This window comes from Buceros rhinoceros, unplaced genomic scaffold (genome assembly GCF_000710305.1).
Source record: "Buceros rhinoceros silvestris isolate BGI_N320 unplaced genomic scaffold, ASM71030v1 scaffold30821, whole genome shotgun sequence".
NCBI classification, from domain to species: Eukaryota; Metazoa; Chordata; class Aves; order Bucerotiformes; family Bucerotidae; genus Buceros; species Buceros rhinoceros.
In genome coordinates, this window is record NW_010395412.1 from 6,452 (window position 1) to 19,012 (window position 12,561).

General features: G+C 39.8%; 1 protein-coding gene across 1 annotated transcript in view; it reads left to right on the forward strand.

Moving 5' to 3' along the window:
• Window positions 1-262: 262 nt before the first annotated feature.
• Window positions 263-12,561, forward strand: part of MADD (MAP-kinase activating death domain) — a gene marked incomplete at its 3' end in the record, with an annotated part of 20,587 nt that continues 8,288 nt past the window's right edge. The window contains exons 1-8 of the mRNA XM_010145543.1: window positions 263-324; window positions 3,104-3,718; window positions 5,961-6,264; window positions 6,604-6,735; window positions 7,997-8,110; window positions 8,824-8,904; window positions 11,460-11,638; window positions 12,224-12,459. Of these exons, the coding sequence (XP_010143845.1) occupies window positions 263-324; window positions 3,104-3,718; window positions 5,961-6,264; window positions 6,604-6,735; window positions 7,997-8,110; window positions 8,824-8,904; window positions 11,460-11,638; window positions 12,224-12,459 (1,723 nt within the window). The remainder of the gene's footprint in view (window positions 325-3,103; window positions 3,719-5,960; window positions 6,265-6,603; window positions 6,736-7,996; window positions 8,111-8,823; window positions 8,905-11,459; window positions 11,639-12,223; window positions 12,460-12,561) is intronic.

A 12,561-nucleotide genomic window follows, 5' to 3' on the forward strand; every position in this document is an offset into this window, starting at 1 on the left:
TCCCTGCATGGCAATGACTTCAAGGAACACTGAGGCTTTTTGAGAATGTAATTAAAGTCATGAAATTGCCTATATGTATTTGGTGTTCCTGATTTGACACTGTCTTTGACACTCTTGCTTTTCTTGATCATAGGTTGGACTTGCCAGACAGTTCCAAGCTTATTCTGTTCCTCAAGGAGACTGCTTCTGACAGTATCTGCTGACTGTATATCTACTGGATTGATGAACAGAGATGCACTGATATGACATAGGCACAAGGACAATGGTGCAGAAAAAGAAAATCTGCCCTCGGTTGCTCGACTATCTTGTGGTTATTGGAGCCAGGTAATGTCTCAGCACTGCTTTTGCTTGGGCAGTAGAGTTGAGATAAATAGCCTAGCATCTGTCGATGAAGCCTTGCTTGGTACTGAGGATGTGGTGTCTGGAACGCATGCAGAATGCTACCATAATGGGAGCATCTACTTGGGCCAGGGCACTTTTTGAATGGTAGTAATGCAGCCAAAGCTTTTAAACTTTGAGTCTTTAGACCCTTTTTCAAGGATCTGCAAAGAAAAACCAATTTATATATGACACTCTGGTAGCCTGCATGTCTGGATTTCTTTACTTCTACTAGCATCAGGATAGAGTGATACACAAACTGAAAATACTGAAAGCTAAGTACTTGAAAATTGAAAATACTGCAAGTTACTAAAATGGGGTTTCTTTTCTAGTTTAGGGTTTCTTTTCTAGCTTTTGAAGTGTAGTCTGTAAAGTCAGTTTAAAAGAAAAAATCTGGAACTTGCCTCACTTGGTGATTTCTTCCGCTGATACTCATTTATCCTCCATAGAAATGACAAGAATGCTTTTCTTTTTAAAGGTTTTATTAACTACAAACAGATAAAATGTTATGCTTATTTATGTAAAGCAACATGAAATGTGGGGTTATATGAGCTGTTGTCAAATACACAGGAGCTCAGTAAATGTTATTTTTCTTTATTTAAAGTTTAAGTAGTAACTTGCTGCCAGACTTCTTTATGGGTGTATTCCAAAGTCTATTTTACTTTCATTTCTAGATATCAGTGGTAAATGTGCATCAGCCTGTTGCTTTACCTCTCACTTTCTTCACAAAATATTTTAAGTGCAATATTTAAATAGGCTAAGTAGAGGAAATTACATAATCCTAATTAATAATTGTTTTTATTATTTTATTTTATGGACAGAATAATTTAATAGTTTACTTTTTTTTGTCTGTAGAAAACCAAATTTTCCGTGCATGTCACCAGCTAGGAAAAGAAGGAAGAAATGCTAACTGCCTCCTCTAGTGATGCTTATAGTGTCTGATGTTCTCATTTAGAAATTTAATAGCATCACTTCTGGACTCCTGCAGTTCTCTTGCTTTTTGCTGGGCAGTGGTAGCTAGACTGCTAATGCTCAGAGGCCTGTTGTCTCATTAGGCACTTCAGCAAATGGGTGTGATATGAGATGGAGCTGACTGAGGTAGCTTCCACTGCAAAGTCCTTAGCTGCTCCGTGTAGCCTTTACCATTACATCTGGTTATCCACAGTGGACAACTAGCGATGTCTTTTGGAAGTATTCTGTTTTATTAGATGCAAATTTTCTAAATGACTGAGAAGACTCTGTAGCTAATATTACTGCAAAGGCATGAACTGATGGTAGATTCACTGGTAGTTTGTGGATGACATTTTTAACCATTTACTGCCCAGTAGACTCTCTATACAGTACCGGTTTTATTTGATGTTTCTTCTGTTTCAGTGAATGCATTAGTTTTATCCATTAATATTATCAAAGCTTTTAGAGTTTCTTTTTTCTTTTTATAGAGTATTTCAGTACTTAACTGTAGAGTCAGTATAAGTTTTGTTACTGGTTTATGCTTTATTACTAAAGCATTTTTACTTTTTCTTTAACGAAGTATTAGTTTGGGTGAATTAGTCAGCAGAGCTATTTATACCAGTGATATTCTTTTGAGAAATACTAACATTCTATTCCTACTTGTTTGGATTTTTTTCGCCTCTCAGATAAGAGAAAAACAAGTGTCATTTGTATTTTGAAAAAGGGAAATCTAAAGTAGCAAGGTGAGAAAACGTCTTGTATGAGATCCCGTAGGAGAGAGATGGTGGAGTCATGTCTCCTACATCCCATTTAGTAAACATGATATTAAAAGCTAATTTCTTCAAAAAATGGTGAGAGATAAGACTTTATAGCAAAGGGGTCAAACCAAAAAGATACTGGTCTGGGGACATATTTTTCTTCCTTCATTATATGGATCTCATACTGTTTCTTTTCATGAAAAAGTAGTGGTAGGAAAATAGTTAATACCTTGAAAGAACCAGTTCTACTGGTGGAAAATTAGGCATAAACAGAAGAGCCTTTCTGTCTTCGTGTTCCATTAGTGATTTGTGGTACAAAGATTGGTTAAGTAGGTCTGCATATTACTACCCAGCTTTTATAGTAACTTATACTTCAAATCCAGCTTGAAAATCCAGCACAGAAATTTATATGTAACTATGGTTGCTGGAACTTTTAAATTAAATTTTACAGAATGACCTCCATATCGTTCCCCCATTTGTCTGAGTTCTTTCCTAGTAAATTCTTGTCTTTGCCAGTTAGGAAATTATGCTGGATTTTCTCGTTTAATTTTTTGTCTTGTTCATAAATGGCTGAAATCCAGATGGTTTTCATCTGACCATATGTTTGAAGAGGGACAATGTATTTGCTACGCAAGTGTTCCCCAGAAACCTGTGTGGTTAAATTCATTTTGCAAATCAAAGTCAGGGAAACATGAAAATATGATGCTCTTCTGGGAACAGCATACTCCTGAAAATCTTTTTCATGGTCGAATTTGAACATGCTCCTTGTTAGACCTTGATAATAATGGTAGAGACTTTTTTATTTAACTTTTCTGCAGTTGTGGCCTTGTGCTAGTGTTTGAGCATTGTGGCTAGTGACTGAGAAGCTGTGCTTTCCCTAGATAGTAACGGAGAAAAGAAACAAAGATGAAACTCAGCCTATAGGCTCCTGATACATTAGTAGGGAGACACCAAATAGTTTTATTGGCATTTTTAATCAACTATGTATGGGGATTTTTTGTTTGCTGTTTTTGTAGGCAGCCAAGCAGTGATAGTGTTGCTCAGACTCCTGAACTGCTACGACGTTACCCTCTAGAAGACCATGTGGACTTTCCTCTGCCGCCTGATGTTGTATTCTTCTGCCAGCCAGAGGGGTGCCTGAGTGTGCGGCAAAAACGCATGAGCTTCCGCGATGACACTTCCTTTGTCTTCACACTTACAGACAAGGATACAGGTGTAATTCGCTATGGAATCTGTGTCAACTTCTACCGCTCCTTCCAGAAGCGAGTACCCAAGGAGAAGGGAGAAGGCACAGGGACACATCGAGCTCGGGAGGGACAGAAAAACCCCAAATCTGGGGATGCATCTGCACCCCAAGAGGAGGTGGGCACTGAGAGTTCAGAGAGTGGTTCTTCACTGCAGGCTCCCAGTGCAGAGTCTACCCCAGATGTGAATCGATCACCATGCAGCAAGCGTCTGGCCAAAGGCAGCCATCGCTCTCGGAACAGCACTCTAACTTCTCTGTGCATCCTTAGTCATTATCCTTTCTTTTCCACCTTCCGTGAGTGTCTGTACACCCTCAAGAGACTTGTGGACTGCTGTAGTGAGAGATTGTTGGGCAAGAAGTTGGGGATTCCTCGTGGGGTGCAAAGGTATGTGGAGGGGGAAGAAAGAACTCCCACTGTTTGTGTCCAGGGCTGCAATTGCTCACGTAGCAAATTGTGGCTACGGGTGTGGCTGTAGAAGCTGCCAAACACCAATGGTTGACCTTTTTTGCTATTTTAACTTGGGACCACAGCAAGAAACAGAAATTTTGGTGATGATTTTTTTAAAACTTCTCTGATTCTGTAACGTGGTATGATTTTCTTTTTTTTTTTATACACCTAAGGAGGCACTATCCTGCTAAAAACTGACTGAACGTGATCTTTTCTGAAAATGAGCACTGATGCTGTTATTGTAACAGTGTATGTCAGGTCTGATTCTCTGGTAAATTAGAAACAGCCAAGAAATAACATAAAGAATTTCCATTTGGGGAGAGGAGAGTGATGAAAATGTGCTTAATGAGCTTATGAAGCAATCTGAACTTTAGTGTGGGAGAAAAAACACTAGAGGAGAAAGAATGGCTGGAAGAGATCTAAGTAGAATATTTAAAGGAGAGAGGGAGGAGAGGTAGAAAACAAAGGAGTTGTCCAGCAAGCATATGGGAATGGGGGTTGATAACATCAAATTGACAGAAACTTGGAGTATTTTTAATGTAATGTAGTAATTGTACATATCTTCTGTATTAAAGTATGTAACAAAAGCTGTTGCACTGTAGGGTACAGAAGGAAAAATGTCCTTATGTGTATTGGTCATGAATGTATATCTGTCCTATTGTGCCTGACAACTACATTTCAAAATGATATTTTCCGTTTCAATATGCTAACTGAACAGCGAAAATATGAAATTAATCTCTGGAGAAGGAAGGGATTATCTCAATACTAAGAGGGATGGGCTGTGAGATAGCTCATAATGTACGTTAACTTGGTACACCCCAAATAAAATTTATCAAAAGCAGAATATGACAGGATGTGTATAATTTTTATCTTTATAAGCCCTTTACATTTTGCATGAAAGGGGACATCTGTTCACAGAGCAGTAGCCTACTTGTTGGGTTAGTGCCATGGACTAGTTATTGGAGAGTATCCTGGACTTGTAACTGACTTCTGCATTAGCAGATTATCACCCGAGTCCACTGACTGTTGGGGAAATCATTCTGTCAGGACAAAACTTCCCAACTTCCCCACACCCCCCCAATGGAAGTGTAAATTAAGGGATCTTGTTTTGTCACTTGGTTTAGTTTGATAATTACTGAGGCAGAAAAAAAGCTAAATTTCATTATTTTCCTCTGATTTTTGAAAGGAGTGTTTTAAGTATTCCAGTGTTTGAATGGCATGTGGTATTTGAAAAAATTGCTTGTTGGACATAATTCTTAGAGAAGAGCTGAGTGACAGATGAAAAGGGCAAGAGAAGGAATGCTGAGCATACATCTTTGGGAAAAGTAAAGCAGCAGGCTTGAATTACCATGTGGTTTGCGAGCTGAGACTTGGAAAAGTAAATAGTTTTGGTGACAAAAAAAAGGTGAAACTGAATGCTTGCAGCTTGAAAAGGTTGAGGGCGCCTGTTAACAATCTAATGTCCTATGCATTACAAGTGGCTGAAGGAAGAGTGGAGGTTAAGAAGCATCACAGTTTCTGAGAGGTGTATCACTTATCGTGATCTCAAATTCCCCTTCTTTTGACCCCTCCAAATTTATCCTAAATTTTCTTCCTTTCTGAAGTCTCCATTGTCGTAATATTTTTTTGGCTTTCTTTAAATTTTTTTTGAGTTGTGAACTGTAAGGTAGAACCTCTAATTTGAACCCATACAATTCTAAAGGTTCTATTACAGTAACTGAATATATTTATCGGACTGAAGCTTTTCACAGAATGGCTACAGCAGATTCGCAGCTTTTGCTATTTCACAACATTAGGGACTGAACTGGGACAAGCCACTTTGCTTCCCTTTTCAGGCCCAGTTTCAAGTTTCGAAGCTCTGAAGACCCTGAGTGAACAATGCTCTGTGTGTGTTTTGTCCAGCCTGTCTGTGAGCTACAACTTTGCAGATTGCCAGCTTAGGGCATGGAAAAAATTGCAGCCTATTTTTGCTAAGGTACCTAAATTCTTTCTTGAGAGCTTTCAGAAATGTATGTTTTCAGCTGAAATGCATCCATTTCTGGCATGGGTTATTCAGGTCTTAAGAACGATAAAACACAGTTCGGGACAGGATGAAAAAGAGTTATTTTGTCATGCTAGGTCTGCCCTTTTCCTGGAAGAGGTGTGAAATGGCTGTTAACTTGTTGTTCTCCCTGTACAGGGATACAATGTGGCGGATTTTCACAGGCTCACTCCTAGTGGAAGAAAAGTCTAGTGCATTGCTGCATGACTTGCGGGAGATTGAGGCCTGGATATACCGGTTACTTCGTTCACCAATGCCTGTTGCTGGTCAGAAGCGGGTGGATGTGGAAGTCTTGCCACACGAGTTGCAGCCAGCTTTGACCTTTGCTCTTCCTGATCCATCCCGCTTCACCTTGGTGGATTTTCCATTGCATCTACCTTTAGAGTTGTTGGGAGTGGATGCCTGCCTGCAAGTGCTGACCTGCATCCTTCTGGAGCACAAGGTAAGAAGGGAAGACTCCATCTTTGGTAGGTATGTAGGAAGCTCTGCCCTCTTCAAAACCAGGGTAGGCTGAATATTTAGAACAGCTGTCACCTGCACTGCCTGGAATCAGTTTGTCTGTAGGGGGAAGGAATGGCTGCTTCTGAGATTCCTGTTTTGAAAAGTTTTGCTTTCACTCCAAAAACTACCTGAAGCTTGTTTTCAGACAAATTAATGGAGGGTCATCCAGTTCACAGCCATGAAAACAGAGGCCTGCAGGCTGTGATCTTTGTATACCCCTGTAGGGAGTATTAGAAATGAATGTTTGCTGCAATGCTAATGGAAGTTTCTTTGGTTGCAGGTTGTATTGCAGTCCCGAGATTATAATGCATTGTCAATGTCCGTGATGGCCTTTGTGGCTATGATCTACCCATTAGAGTACATGTTCCCAGTGATCCCTCTGCTTCCCACCTGCATGGCCTCTGCAGAACAGGTACACATTTTTTCTTTATTGGTCTTTTGCAAAGGATGTTTCTGTGATGTCTGAAACTTAGATAGGAGTGGTCCTTCTTTCTCTGCTGCTTTCTCAGGGATTGTAGCAAAATCTGCCTTGCAAAGAATGTTCTTTGAGCACCACTGTTTAAATTGTAGGTAATACCACTTATTTAGGCTGTCTTTAAAGCATGTTTAGTGAATAGTATGATTTCAAAGCAGTGGTTCACAAGCAGTGGACTGAAAAGCATAGATCCACAATATTATGACTAGTGTTTACCCCTCATCCTCTTCACAAATGAGTATTAAGGTTTGTTGGGGAGGATCCACAGTAGTATTAAAGGATTCTTGAGGGCTTTTGATTCAGAGTTGAGAAACTCTTGCCTGCAATTTACTCAGAAATATGAAGTGTTGAGTTACTTCATCTGGGAGCCTGGGTTTTGCCAATAGCCAGCTCCCTGCAGGAGCTCCTTATTTTGCTTGGAAAGGTAGAATTTCGGCCATCTTACTAGTTCAGTGCCATCCTGCAACTGATGTCAGAGCCTTATTCTTGGAAGTGACCAAATGTTCTATATTCAGTGAACAAATTCGCCTCCCAAACCATTGTTTTCAAGCTGCTACATGCATTATTGATTTAAACCTTTTCCCTTTGCTGATTCCCTTGCCAGAAACAACCTGAATTTCCTCCCAGATTTTCCATGTACGTTTGAAAAACATGCATCTATATCTTCTGCTTCCTAGAGATGTTATCGTTTTAAAACCAAATTACCATTACAAGGATAAGGGTAAAGTTTTTGCATGAGTAAAGCCATATATACAATGGCACAGATTCAGTCTGAGCTCAGGGTGTATTCATCTGTGACTTTCTTTGTCTCTAGTTAGGCTCTCACTCTGAATATCTTTTTTCCTGGTCCATGATAGATGTGGCATGCTGTTAGATTGGCTGAGTTTTTTTCCAAAGAGCTATGCATCTGTATAAATTACAACCCTGGGTGAGGGGGTTGGGGAGGCACAGGAGATGGAAATTTATTTTATTCTAGATGAAAACCGAAGCTCTCTGAGCAGGAGCTTTTCTTTGCTCTCCTTTCATTTTTTTTTTTTTTTGATGTTTCTATTGTATGGAAGTAGGTACTTATTTACCAAGGCCTTGTGTGTTGTCTCCCCTGTTATAAACATACTGTAATTAATAAATAGATATTTGGAAAGAACATGGTGATATCAAATGCAGATCTTGTCCTTATTAAAGTCTCTCTTTCTCTCAGTTGCTTCTAGCCCCTACACCTTATATCATTGGTGTTCCAGCAAGTTTCTTCCTTTACAAACTGGATTTTAAAATGCCTGATGATGTATGGCTTATTGACTTGGATACCAATAAGGTGAGTGGTGCCCATAAGCACTTGTGACTTTGATTCCGGGGAACTGTACACTTTCATGAGTGTACCCACTGAGAAATTAAGAATGCCTGGCCTCAGTCTGCCTTTGCCCGTCCCGTCTTAAAACTTAGGATTCCATTTCTTGTTGTGTCTCAAGATCCCATTTCTTTTGCTTGTAAGGCATTCTTTTACAATTAATCCATCTGGCTATATAATTAGAAAATAAATCCTCAAACAAATGATTAAGCTGTCTTAAGTAATGGTGACGCTGTCTCTCATAGCTCTGCCTAAGAAACCCAATTTGATAAGAGCCTTCCAGCAGCACTGGTTGTCACGAATCAAATGGGACTATGTATACCACTTCCTTGCACAAGCAAGGCTAATTCGAGGGAAATGTCTGTAACATCTTCTACTTGATGAAAATTCCAAAAGATGGGTGTGGGTTCATTCAAACTTCTCTTTTTTGTGTTAAATGATAAAGTAACTCCTTTGTTGTGATATGTAAACAATAACAACCATAAAGAAGTGAAAATGAAAGTAGTGATGCAGGTGTCTGTGGGGGGGGCTCGTGTGTGTTTTAGTTTTTCTTTTCAATTAATTATTTTACTTTATGGCTTTTATTCCTTGGTCTCTGGAGTGGCAGAAATGCAGGAGATTCTGTTTTGGAAATGACTACAGCTGGGGAATTTTTAGTCTGTTACTGTGCTTAATTCCAGGTCATTGTTCCCACAAATGCAGAATGTTTGCCAGCACTGCCAGAACCAGAAGCTTCAGAGCTGAAAAAGCATTTGAAACAGGTAATAAGCACTCTAGAGAAAGAATTTAGTAGAACTTAGCAGATGTAGTCTTGCAGAGCTGTTATGCTATACTGGACAAGAATGCAAATCAGCACACGTATGTTAAAAGCAGGTGTGCATCTAGGTACATTAGATGAACTTGAAAAGGTATCAGACTATTAGAATACTTTCATTTAAGAAAGTGTCCCTTGGTCAGTCATGGAGAGGTCTACTTCTCTTAATGTAGAGGTGGATTAATAATAGGGTGGCTGATTAAACAAAGTTATAGGGGTGTCTTCTTTTGAGATCCCAGAGCTGCATAGCTTTCTAGCATTGTCTTCTGACTAAGCTAAATCTGAGTCTTTCCTCTTGGTTCAGATCTCTCTGTACTTTCTCCAGAGGACCTTACTGTAATTTTTTGTTACCTGTTTCATCTTTGGCTGTCTCTGCTCCTTCCACCTTTGTCATTTGTAGGGGAAGCAGAGGCCTAGTGATTTTCTGTCAGGCTGTTCAAGATGTCTGTTTCATATAGTTGGCCAATGAGAACATCTCCCATGTTAGATTACAACAGCATTTGAGCTTGAAAAGCAAGATCAATTGATATAGATGCTAAGTGGTAGGTATCCAGTTGCTGCTTTTCTGTCTTAATGGAGAGAGTTAATTTGGAAAAGTGAGTGGTCACTAAGGCTTGTAACTGCAGTTAATTTCTTAGCCAGGTGAGGGATAATTTGAAATGCTCCTGGTTGCCAGAGATGGTTTCTGGTTTTTGCTGCTGTTTCCAGTTAGTGCAGAACATTCCAGATTCTTCCTTTACATTTGCCATGTGGGCTTTAAACTCTGACTTGATCCATCAAGCTATGATCATCTTTGTTTGCCCTCCATTCACAAATTTGTGTGTGAGGTCTCAGTCTCTCCTCTCAGGTGCTGCTAAGCCATCAATCAGCTTGGGTCATCCTGGCTGATCATGTCAAGCAGGTTTTACCTCTTTATTTCTGTTTTCCTTATGCATGTGGCATGCAGTATCTAAAGGTAAAGTGTGTTACCAATGTGATGTGGTCTAATCTTTCTCTTTTCTCATAGACCAGGAGAGCAAAGTGTGTAACCTCTATGATACTGCAGTAACTGCTGTTAGCACAGATGGAAGCGATGTGTTGCTTGGAATTTTGTTAGATCCACCTTCCTGTCACTTCTGCTTCACCCTCTTGCAATTTCAGGCACTATTCAGCAAATCTTTCTCACTAGGACAAAGTTGGATATCAGAACAACAAATTTCCATTTTCTTGAAGACATACTTAAAATTCTCGGTGTGTTCACCCAAAATCAGGTTTCATCCCTACATATTCCTGTAGGCATTAAGTGTTGACCATTGGCAAAGGATTTCTACTGAGTGCTGTTACAAAGTAGAGAAGACTAAATTGTCACCCACAAAGTTAACACTTCTCTGTGCCTTTGAGTCGCAGTGTCAATAAACAAAATCCATGATAGCCACTTTTAAACTGCAGTAGAAAATTCTTAGCTGCATCAATAAGGACAGCAGCCTTTCCACTTTTCAAAGTGGCCAGGTGTGAGTGTTTGGGAGTCGGACAGTTAGACCTCTCACTCAAGATATGCCTATTTTTTGGTCCCTTTTATTTCCTCTCATTTGTGATATTTGATAGTAATAATTTTTTTTCCTTCCTTCTGTTTCTCTGTGATCGTGTGTTTGTCTTGGCTCTGATGGGCTGCTGGTGTTATCATATGATCTTCCATCTTGCCTCCAGTGTCTCGTTAGCATGACTGCAGTCACTCAGAAACAGCTGCTCACTCCTGACAACAAGGTTCTTTATTTTATTATTTTGCCCTCCATTTTCCATTTTACCCTTTTCCTTTGTAATTTTGAGTTTTGTTTTATATATTTATTTATTTACAAAATAAAAATATGAAGACTGTGTGGGCAAGTAGGAGAAATGAGGAAGATTTAGGATAGGTCTGGGTGTCCAGGACTAATTTACCACTTGTCCTGCTCCAGTGCATATCCTTGAAGATGTTACGGGCGCTGAAGAGGATGGTAGCTTTATGGAGAGATGAAGACTTCATTCACAAGGGAAGTGGAGGTTTGCAGGGATACAGACAGATGCTTGTGTAAAGGTGTCTCCACATTGTCCTGGGATACCAAACTCACTGGTCAAATGGCCAAGTTGCAAGGCAAATTTTAAGGCCTCTAAATCCCAAGATGTATTCAAATTACACATGGGAATAACTCTACAGTAAGTACACAGCCTGTACACAGGCCCATTCTACTAGTGGTCCAATTTGGACTCTGTTTTCATGTCGTGAATGATCTAGCAAAGTAGCCTTCTGTGGTACCCCTTGGCTGGCTCCAGGATTGTTTCAGCATTGAGGAGATAATTTTGAGAATCCATGTAGAGGAGGGCCTTGAGATATTTGCTGACTTAGTGTAGGAGATGGTTTAAGACAAACTAATGAAGAATGCACAATTGTTGCAATTGCCTAGAGGGCAGGGTAGCTCTGATCTCTCTCTTGTTTCTTGAATAACTTTTCTTGCTGAATGTGTGCATAATGTTGTCCTTTGTTAGGCACTGGCCAGCATGAGTCTGAATACTCAGCCCATTCTTAATCTAGAGAAGTTCCACGAGGGGCAGGAGGTGCCACTGCTGTTGGGAAGACCACAGAACGATTTGCAGTCTACTCCTTCCACAGAATTCAACCCTCTGATATATGGAAATGATGTAGACTCTGTGGATGTGGCTACCAGGTGAGGCTGAACAGGAAGGTGGTGTTGAGTCTTCATAAAGTGCTCTTGAAGGCACATATACTTCTGTGGGTCCTGTGGTGGAAGCAGCATCTTCCAGATTCTACTGCAGGTTCTACTTTACATAATGAAAAAAAAAGCAGAAATTACAGTGTTTATCTGAGATCTATTAACTACATAAACTGTGTATCTTGAGGGGGAGTTTTGTTTCTTGCATTTTCCAATAGATCATACACTCTGTCTGAACTTGTCAGTTTGCTATTGTATCTTCAGCTTAAAACACAAGACTTGAACTGCAAAAAGAGACTTATTGTCACCTCAGCTAGCAGATAAGAGAATGATGTCCCTCGTTGAGTAGGTCTTCATGTTGAGGAGTTGAATTAAAACAAAGTGATTTCTTAGGTTTTTTTTTTTCTTTTTTTTTTTAAAGACAGCTGTTTTCTAAGAAGACTTAGTTTTTTGTACTGGGTTACTGTTCTTCCAAGGTTTGAAATATTGCCTACTGCATATCTTTTAGAGGCTCTCAGTCTTACTTTCTGTGCTGTTTTGTGTTTTCTATCTGATATGTTGTCCTCTGTTTCTTTTTAGGGTTGCTATGGTAAGATTCTTCAACTCGCCAAATGTTTTGCAAGGTTTCCAGATGCATACTCGCACACTTCGTCTCTTCCCACGACCAGTGGTGGCCTTCCAGGCAAATTCTTTTCTTGCCTCTAGACCAAAGCAAACACCTTTTGCAGATAAGCTTTCCAGGACTCAGGCAGTGGAATACCTTGGAGAATGGTCTCTCAACCCGACTAACTATGCTTTCCAAAGAATTCATAACAGTAAGTTTTGATCTTGCCTTTCCTGTTCTTGGATGTGTATAATACAGGAACTTAAAAAGCAGAGATGGTAGGCAAGGACATAGTTTTACCCCATGTTATTCC